This window comes from Hipposideros armiger, unplaced genomic scaffold, assembly GCF_001890085.2.
Source record: "Hipposideros armiger isolate ML-2016 unplaced genomic scaffold, ASM189008v1 scaffold_2, whole genome shotgun sequence".
Classification (NCBI taxonomy): Eukaryota; Metazoa; Chordata; class Mammalia; order Chiroptera; family Hipposideridae; genus Hipposideros; species Hipposideros armiger.
In genome coordinates, this window is record NW_017731352.1 from 9308921 (window position 1) to 9319566 (window position 10646).

Here is a 10646-nt window from a genome sequence, read left to right on the forward strand (position 1 = left end):
GGGTGGGGAGAGGACCTGAAAGGGTTTCTTTTTATCTCCTTCTGCTCTTATCTATTTGGGGGTCCGATCTCTACCAGAGTGAGTCTGTGTGGCTTTTCACCAACAGGATAAGGTATAGCCATACATTGTGCTTTGGAAACATAATAAAAGGCTCCTCTCTCCTCTAGGGGGAAGACCCTCTGGGAGCGATTCGCTTGAGAGGCTGTGTGGTGACTTCAGTGGAGAGCAACTCAGATGGTAAAAATGAAATTTTGTTTGCAAGGGGTGTGTCCACTCAGGCTTCCTTCCCACACCTGGGCATCCTGAGTCAACAGCAATCACTCACTCAATGAATCAGGCATAAGCATGAATGAATTTCTGTCTAAGAACCTGGGAGAGACCTAGAGCTGATCTGTCCCCACTGCTGTCCTGGCTCTCTGGGCCTTGGGGAGGTGGAGTGGCTTTGTGGATGCCTTCAATAAATCTTTGAGCAATGCTGAGGAAAACCTTTCATATCAGAACTGAATTAAATGGAGAGACTTGTTACCTCCTGATGACTGTGACTGAGCCATGACATGCCTTAACAGGAGCCTATTGCAAACCAGGAAATCTCCCACAACAAAAGGAACATTTGTGCAGTGAGGTGGCGTGGTGCGCCTGGGTTGTAGTCAGGTCCATGTTAGTCGTTAGCAGCACGGCCTTGGGTGTATCGCCTAACTAACCTGGGTCGTAGTTCCTCCTCTGAGAATAAGGGAGTTGTACCAGATTGCCCCTGGGTCCCAGATCACAGGTCTGTGATTTGGTGCTCGAAGTGACCACGTTGGTGTAGCTTGACTTCACAGGTATGGGGATGAGCAGCATCACTGTGCAGATGTGTAATAGTTTAGACATCCATAGCCTGGTTTCGCCTTGTCATTCTGGGTTTATGATGTTATCGAGACTGACAGGCAAACACTGCAGCTGCAAAAGTCTAGATTTTTACTACCCCTAGACCTGCTCACTCCCCTCTCCCCATAGAATTATGCTTTAGTCTTGGGGTAGGAAACATGTTGTTTTTTGATTTGAGGCAGCTGTTTTAACTCTTGTCATAGTATTGGCCACTGTATTGCCTTTTGATCTTTCAGCAAAGACTCTAACTTAGCCCTTGATATAAACAAGTTCAGGCTGTACTGATGGTACTGGCCATGGGTCTGGTTATCTATCTATCTATCTATCTATCTATCTATCTATCTATCTATCTATCTATCTATCTATTAAAATATATTAAAGTCAGCCCTTTGTTTATATTATGAGCAAAGGAAAGATACTTAATAGACACTGTTAGAGGTTACTCATTAAATACTATTGGTATGCCAAAGTGAGAAGTTTTATTTGCATGTAAATTATAAAAGAAAATGTTTCTCCTTGAGTGGTTCACTTATTTCTTAAATACACAGACACACAGACACACACACACACACACACAGACACACACACACACACACACACACGACCATACTATGTACCTGTCCATATAAATACCATATATATATAATTATTTAATAACTATACATGATCATACAATGATGGTGAGTTTGAAAACCATGTATTTAATATTCTTAGAACACCCAGAAAACAGGGATTTCATTCCTTGCTGAAGGGGCGTGACTAGGTAGCTCTTCTGGTGCCCACGTGCACTCACTCACTTTCTCTCTCACCAGGCAAGAAGAGTGAAGAAGAGAACCTCTTTGAGATCATCACGGCTGATGAAATTCACTATTTCTTGCAAGCGGCCACCCCCAAGGAGCGCACTGAGTGGATCAAAGCCATCCAGGTGACCTCCCGGACTGGGAAGTGAGGACACACCTGATGCTCCTCGTCACCCTCCCGAGAAAACCCCATGGATAAGTTTGGTCCAGGATCTGTTCACTTCTGGTGACAAAACAACCAGAAAGGGCTCAAGGGTGGGAAATTTTTATTTGTGGGGGTTCTGAATGTAACTAACCACATGCCACGCGATGTTCACCTGCACCCACCACATGGCTCACTGAGGCTTCTCTGCTACTCTCCATGTCCCCCAAGCAGGTATAACCAGCTGTGTGGCCTGGGTACACTGCTTAATCTCTCCAGGCCTCAGATTCCTCTTCTAGAAAATGAAGAAGTAAGATTCCTGAGGTCTTCCCTAGCTTAAAACCAAAGCCCTGTGATTCTAATGCCTGTGGAAATGAAAGTGCCTGTAGTCATCCAGCTGGTGTCTTTTCTTGGCTAAGTCTTGGCCTTCAGAACCGGAGACAGCTCTTTCCTGGAAAATCATCCCAATCTGTACTCAGAGGGCTAGGTATCGGCCTCTCTTGTTCTCTTTCACTGCCTTGCCTTTCTCTTGGCTATGAGATCATGTATCAAAATATCTTTTCTTCCTTCCTCACTCCATCCAGAAACTTCCTGAGAGCCAGAGCTGCAGCAGTGGCTTTTGGGTTGAAAACTTCTTTCACTTACCATAGCCTGGAAAGTAACGTCTTCTGAGAAAAGACCTAAGGAAGCAAGGAGTAGACAAGGAAGGATCTTTTCAATGCCCTGAAGGCACCGAGGGCAGGCATTTTCTGCTCCCACTTGAGGCTGATCTGAGAAGGGTCTATCTTTGTCCCTTTCTGAAGCAGTTCTCTATCATTTATTATAATTAGGACGAGGAACTCCAAATATTTGAGATAGTTTCATTTGAATGTTTGCAGAAAAAAGTGGCCATATGGGTTCCCTTAATGGGTTCTCTCCATGAGTGAGAGGCCTGGGTAGCTGCCTGGCTAATGTGTCTCCTCAACCCCAGCTCCAGAGGGTACAGAGGCTGCACCATAGGCAGGCAGATTGGATGATAGGTTTATACAAAGAGCACCGAAAGGACTGAAGTCTAGACAGAGCTAGAAGAGGGGGGCTGTTGACATCATTCAGTACCTTCAATTCTCCACCTAATGATACTGTGGTTGTGCCTGAGCTTTAAGCATAAACTGTGGCAGCTCCTGCTTGAACCCCAAGGAGCCTCATGAAACCATTACCAACCAGAGTAATATGACCTAGATTCATACTGGGTACCTTTTTCCAGCTTTTGACTGTGGCCACTAACTAGTGATTCTAATCCAAAAGATTAGAGAAAGAAACCAGTGATGTGTGTGATGGTGTAGTTTTCAATTTTAGATTTTTAATTTTAAGGCCCTAGTGAGGAAAGGAGAGTAGAAAATCCTTCCTGATTTTATCAACTCTTCTCTTTCCCTCCCTCAATACCACACGATATCCATGAGGCTGTTCCTACTCCTAGATTGTTTTATCAATGGCCTACAGGTAAAAGACTACCTTTGCTCTGATTCTTAGTAAACGGTCTTCCTAGAACATGCACAGTCATTTTTCTACATTTCTACATCAGTGTTAAAAGTATTTATTAATATGGAGTCCACTTTTATGTTTTGAAATAAACATAACCATGTTTAATGTCTTTTTGGTGTGATGACTCTGATGTTTTGCCTCCCATTGATTCTCCTTTTATACAACCCACTTTCATTTATGGAGGATAATGCAATTTTTAATCTCTCAAGTCATCCCAATGACTTTATGATGATTTTTTTTAACAAAGCCACTCTATTCTAGGGAATAATAAAACTTTGAGGAAAATAAAGATAAAGTTTAGGGAACAGGAAGATATATGCTGTCCTTCTTCCTATTCCCTGAACCTATATCACTAATTTTTAATTTACAAGACCTTGATTATAATGTGCAAGCAAGAAAAACAGTCCATAAATAGCCACTAACTATTAAGGATACAGAAAACTATTTACATTAGGGGAAAATTAATTTCCTACTGAAGGGCTGCTATTACAGTTGAGCAGGATGTGAACTGCTCAACTCCAGGGGCCCCTATTCACATTGTAGTCTAAATGACTGTCACTCCTAGGAATTTTCATTATACAATCTGTGTATTTGTACACAGTGGTCTGCAGAGAATTTGAAGCATCATTATGGCTTTCTAACGTGGGTAATCAGTTATTCCTGATGGAATGAACGTGTCGCTTTTCAAAGTGGATATTTAGAGTATAGGTATAGGTGTTATGTCTGAATCTCTTTAGCTTAGAAATTATGCCCAGGACCTTTCAGGCAAAGTAACAGTTAAATCCACATGGGTCTGAGCCCTTGAGAGACAGATATTTCCCCCAATGACAAAATGTGATGAAGGAATGTACAAACTGTTAATTGCATTTGGAGAACATTTGAAGCCCAAAAGAAAGGTTGCTCGGCATCTTACCCAGGATTCCAGTTTCGATTGGGGGAAAATAAATGGTCAAATAATCAAGTGTGGAATAATTAAGAAAGTACATATAAAGGAGAAAAACGTCTTCTTGCATCATGTGACCGACAGCAAGTCAGAAAAAGAAAGTATTCAATCTGAAAAATAATACCTATTTGGGAAAAAAATAGAAGGAGGCATTGTAAGATGAGACTCTTACACACAAGCGGAGACTACAATACTGATTTAAGGATAGATGTTAAGTGTTTCTTGTAGACACACATGCAGTGGCTAAAATTCTGTCAGCAGTGGGTGACGTTCAAAAGCAGAATGAGGAACTTGCTTAAATTCAAATAACGAACCGTTTCCCGGTGTTTGTTGGTAGACATTTGAGAAAGCTAAAGAGAGCATTGATATCATTTCCTTTGGATTTTGTGTGAGCCTACTATAAAAACCCCTCCCTGCTGTCATTTCACGTCAGCCTTCCGGGTGAAAAGAAAACCACAAAAGAAATTAAGAACTCGGGTTCTATTTTGAGTTCGCTGAATAAGAAGTTTCACAACTGAGTTGGATGGATTAGGAGACATTGGAGAGCAAAGGGCAAAGGAAAGAGAGAGAAAGTTAAGAGAAGCTTGCTTTAAAAAAATAAACTGACAGTCCTCAGTGATGTGATTTTGGCTCAGTTTCAGCGCAGAGGGAAGGTAGAATTTAGATGCCACTGGAGGAGCGAAACAAGGATAGGAGGAGAGTGTTTATGATACCACATTTGTTATTTGACTCTGTTTGAGCCGAGTGAAGTTTCAAGGGAAACGTGCACACAGGTGTTTAGGGGAAGCTATGTGACACAGTGGGAAATGCAGTGGTCCCGGAGTCTAGACCGGTGTTTGAGTGCCCTGTGTGTGACTGACTGCATTTGTGACATGTAGGAATATCAGCTTCTTTATCCCTAAAATGAGAATAATAATGTTCCCCTCACAGGGCTCTTGTGAGGACTAAATGAAATACTACCTGTAAGTCACCTGGCATGTGTAGGAACTCAACAAATCTTAGTTTCTTTTCTTCTGAGCCCTCTGCCATAGAAGCCATTCATGGCAATCCAGGTTTTAAAGGCTTTGGCAGTGGGGTTCAACTTTTGAGTCTCCATCAGAATGGCTTGTGGAATTCTTTCACTGAATAGATGCCTGAACCTCCGCTTCAGTGATTCTGATTTCTTAAGTGTGAGTGGGGCCTTTATGTTTGCACATCTACTTTTTACAAAAATAGATGGGTGATTTTTATCAACATTAAAGGTAAAAGCTACCAGGAAACTGCTTGAATCCCCACTGTCTACTGTTTAGACAATGAAGCCACAGCCTAGCATTTAAGGTCCTTTACAAACTGGCCCCTACCTACCTTTCCTAACTGATTTTCCCTTTGATGGCCTTCCACTCCACACATACATCCATCTCACTGGTCCCTAGGAAGACCATCATGTTTTTGGCACCTTCTCTTGCTCATGCACCCAAGGCCTAGAACACTCTTTGTTCCCTGTCTCTCTGGCTCTCTCATTCTTATTCCTCCTTCCAGTCCCAGCTTAACGCCTTACTGCCCCCCTCTCTCTGTAATTCCATCTAATTCCAATGGCAGACCATATGCCTCTGAATTTCCCTATCATCTATGTGCACTAGGAATTTAACAATAGTCACACACTATATTGGTTGCAGTTACCAACCATGCTTCCTGTTTTAGGGTTTGTGTTCTTCTGGGTCACAAAAGTGTCTGTGTTTTACAATTTTCTTCAGTCCCTCCTGATACCTAGTTCAGTGCTTATGCACAGCAAGTGTTCTATAAATAGCTGCTAGTTGAGCAGTGTGAATGAAGGGCACAGGCAGGGGACTTCTTATACACTGACCTGAGTTTAGGGAGGGCACTGCTGCTATAAGAGCAAACACTTCCTGTCTGCTACCACCCTTCTAAGTACTCTGCAGGTAGAGGCTAAGTTAATGTTCATACAACCCTAGGAAATTTATACCATCTTATTTCCATTTTATGAATGAGGAAATTGTGACACAGAGAGGCAAAATGAGTGTCTAAGGTCACACAGCCAAAAATTGTCAGAATCGGGGCTCTAGGCCAGTTTGGCTGACCCCAGAGTTCATACACTTCACCCTCACTTTAAACTTTCCCTTCACAATAAGAGATGAGTTTAATGTGCTGACTACGAGTGCCAGGAATTTTGCTACATAACACACAGATTTTTCACTTAATGTATACAACAATCATTCGAAGCAGCTTCACTCCCATTTTTCAAATGAAGAAAATGAGGTTAATAATATTACCTAAAAGCCCTGAGCCAGTAGCCCAAGGAAATTCAAACCCAGTTCTGACTGGCTTCTGAATCCATGTGCTTAATTAAGTGCTCAGCTCTGTCCTGGATATATTTGGTTCTTACCATTTTTTGGCTATCTATCTTGTTGCCAAGGGAACGCCCTGCTTACTGCCCACACTACTTTTGCCCTATCAGCTGCAGCAGCATTTCCTGTTAGGCCACAGCCAGCTACAACACTGGGCATTTCTTTGTTTAAAGGGAAGCCTCTATGGGCAGATACAGCTATGCAACTAGCTCTGCCCTGTGGATGCTGGTTTTGAGGCTTCTGAAAATTGTGTTCTCTAACATTATATGTTCTAAAGCATTTTCCTGATCTGATTGGCTTGTCTATATCTCTGTATATATGTGTGTGTGCACATTAGTATATGTACTTAAAACGTTTTAATCTAACTTTACTGTACTGATATTATTGGGTACGTACACAGAAAAAAAACCCTGCTGGGTGATCAAAGGTCACATTTTGTCAATAATAAGAAAACAAACAACATCATAAAAGGGGGCTTACTGAAGAAGATGTATGGTTGGAAAAAAGCACATGAAAAGATGCTCAACATCATTAGTCATTAGGGACGTATTTACTACTTGTTAAAAAGGTATTATTTTGACTATAGTGGGTTGAATACAAGATATTATTAAAAGTAATTTCATCTGTTTCTTCTTACCATTTAAAATATAACTATTAGAAAATCTAAAACTACACAAGTGACTTGCATTTGTGGCTTACATTTTATTTTTATTGGATAACATGGTTCAGATAGCGGTTCCTCTATCAGTATGAGTGGTTTCTAAAGTGAGGATGTAAAAAATATGAGGCAGATCCTACACCCAACCCACAATGGATTTGTAATGTGAACAAGAAATCAATGTTTGTTGTTTTAAGCCATTGGGGTTTGGGGTTGTTTGGTATTGCAGCAGTGATACCCTAGCTATCCTGAAGGGGATCAAAATGGAATTTCCTGACTATCCTATCCTCTGAAATCTCCATCAATGTCTATTTTTCTTCTTTAGGTTTCTAATCTCTATGATCCACAACCAGACACATCAGAATCTTTTGATTTTCCTCGTCCTCCTAAATGGACTCTGGTCTAGTAGTAATTCACAAGGAGAATGGCAAATCCAATATCATTGTGTGGATTTTTCTTTTTTTGTCAGTGTCTTGTCATACAAGAAAGATAACTTTCTGGTTGGCTTGTCTTTGGATGAGTAAATTATGTCAAAATAAAGCCAGAAGACTCACTGCCCCAGTTTGGTCATTTGTTTTCTGTCATAGTGAGTGACCCAGTTGGATAAGCAGTGCACTCTTTCTGCTATGCCTTCCTTCCTGTTTCTCTTGCTCTCTGGGCCTCTCTATGAAGTGTCTGCATTAGTGTTTTACAAGAAAATTCTGACTGCAACGTGGAGAGTGCTTGGAGCTGGGCATCCCTGGGAGAACAGTGGCAGTCAAGCCTATTGTAATCCAGGTGATAGATGACAGGATCACAGCAGTGAATGTGAGGCAGGTGAGAGTCCGTTTCAGTCACAGCTGAACAAATATTTACAGGGTACATCATATGTCAGGAAATGTGCTAAGATGAGAAGTGGTTAAGCCTTACTCTCTGCCCTCAAAGAGCCCCTAAACTGACGTTTCAATGCCCTATGATAACTGAATGCTTTAAAGGGCAAATAAAGAAGGGGAACTGGGCTGTTCAGTGAAGACTTCCTTAGAGGTGGTGATAACTGAGTGAAGCCTTGAAGGATGGATCGGATTTACCACAGGCAGAGAGGTTTGGAGACTGGTTTGAAAGATACTTAACAAAAATCAACAAGACAGAAGGGAATCTAAGATGCTTTCCAGGTTAGGACTTAGTGACCTGGAAAATGATCATTTCATTGATGAGTGTAAGAAATACAAAAAGAACAGCCTAGTTAGTGGAAAAGATGATGCACTGAGATAGAAAAATGCTACATTTAAAGTTCTAGGTAGAAATCTAGAAGGGATTTCCTAGGAGTGGTTAGGGATCCAGGACTGGTGCAAAGAAGAAAGGTCAAAGTGGAGTTCTAAATTTGGAAGTCAGGAGCTTGTCTGTGGGTATTTGAAGTTATACTAATGGATCAGAATGCCCAGGGCAAAGAAGAGTCCATGTGTGCATTTACTCATGCATTCAGTATTTACTGAGCACTCTCTACTTGTGCGTGGTAATTGAAGAAAAGTGAGACCATCCTGGGTAAGTGCATACTTTGAAGACAAACAGAAGTGTAGGCTCTTCTTTCAAGAAACTTGACTGTGTGAGGAAAGAGATAAATAGCTGATAACTAGATGAGATAGGAAACCAAGATACTTCCTAAGGATGAGAGGGACTTTCCAGAGTTGAAATTTTAGCTGAATTTCACCTACACTTGAAAAGAAAAACTTATTGTTAATGAGAGAATTATAACTTAAAATTTTCAGTTGATGGTACACATAGCTGTTAATGTTGTCAAAATTTGCAGAGATTTCAATTATATTTATTAATCTAATCATTCACTTCTATCTATTAGCTGATTTTGTGGTCTGCAAATTATAGACTTAGGAGACTTATGCTTCAAAAGAAATTGGTTGGACAAGCTTTAATTGGCCATCTCCTGAGCTAGATGTTTGCAGGTGCAGGCAAGCTTTAATTGGCCATCTCCTGAGCAGATGTCATGTTCTCTGGGGCTTAGCAGCTATTTATGAAGATTAATGCTAGTGAATTATATAGATGATCACTGTGATGAGATTACACGTCCATTTCTAAAAAACACCTTAGTAAGTAAGAAAGTGGGAATGGTGAGGAAAGTCTAGAAAATTGGCTTGAGGCTCTGCTTGTGTTGAATAAATAACTAAAAAATTTGAGTTTTCCCTTTTTCCTTGTAAGCAATGACTATTTGTTAATGGGGGCCTGGAGCCTGGTAGCTTGGAGGGAGGTGACTCAAGGGACAGGGAAACCAGTTTGTGGACTATTGTAGTTGATCTGTAGGCGAGGTAATGGAGTGTAGGTAGTAAAAATAAGGGCAAACACAATGATTTTTATAGACGGAAACCACTGATGGTACTGATTGAATAAGATTGTGAGAGTTAAGATGTACTCAGAGAGGACTCTAGTATCTTGATCCTCTGAGAACATTTCTTTAACAGAAAAAAGAAAGTCACAGAGTGAGGGTGGTTTAGAACATGAGTTTGAAGGTAAGGAGAGAAAGTAAGGATCAGGGGTCTGTTTAAACTCATGAGCGAAGAAGTAAGAGCTGAAGTCTTAGGAGATGTGTTCACCAAAGGAGAATACATAGAATTAAGAAATTGATACAGCTTTATGTTGGACAACAGACAAGACCCAAGAATGGAGATCAGGAGTAGGGTGAGGAGCCAGCAAAGGGGCTGGTAAAGATGTGAGCTGTAGGAGACTCTCAGAGCCTGTGGAGAAGAGTTATTTTGCCAGAAAAGGGAAGTGGTCAACATTGTCAAATGCATAGGAGGATAAGGGAAGCTGAGGCCTCAAAAAGGCAGTTAAGTTTTTTCATTAAAGGACTACTGTGACTGTCAAAGGAGCAATTTAAGAAGGATGGTGAGGGTAAAAGTCACAGCACAGAGAAAATGATGGGTGTAGTGAAAAGGGGAAGCAGTGGTTACAGGTTATTATTCATTCTAGAAGTTCATAACAGTGAATTACAGAGAACTGGTTTACAGCTTCCAGGAGTAGTAGGGTAACCCATTCATTTATTTGCTCAATAGGTTCATATTTATTAGAGCCCACTAGATGCTTGTTCACTGTTAGGTGAATAAGGCAGGTAGGATCCCCACTATTATGGAGCTTGCATTCTAGTGTGGGGGGACAGTCTGTGAACAATGAAGACAACTGCAGACATTGAAAGTGCTATTGATGAAAATAAGGCACAAAATAAACATGTTCCAATCTATGGATAGCAAGAGAAGGCACGTAGGTCCTGAGGTTGGATTGAGTGCCTCAAGGAACAAAAGGAAGGCCATTGTGTCTGGTGCTTGACAGACTAAAGTGAAAGTGATAGAAGATGTCAGAGAGACTGAGGAGTTTGGATCCTCAA

General features: G+C 41.1%; 1 protein-coding gene across 1 annotated transcript in view; it reads left to right on the plus strand.

The window, feature by feature from the left end:
- The window catches only part of PLEK (pleckstrin), a 37423-nt gene extending 33984 nt beyond the window's left edge, over positions 1 to 3439 (plus strand). The window contains exons 7-8 of the mRNA XM_019636004.1: positions 168 to 237; positions 1680 to 3439. Coding sequence (XP_019491549.1) covers positions 168 to 237; positions 1680 to 1816 — 207 coding nt within the window. The 3' untranslated portion in view covers positions 1817 to 3439. The remainder of the gene's footprint in view (positions 1 to 167; positions 238 to 1679) is intronic.
- The last annotated feature ends 7207 nt before the right edge of the window (positions 3440 to 10646 follow it).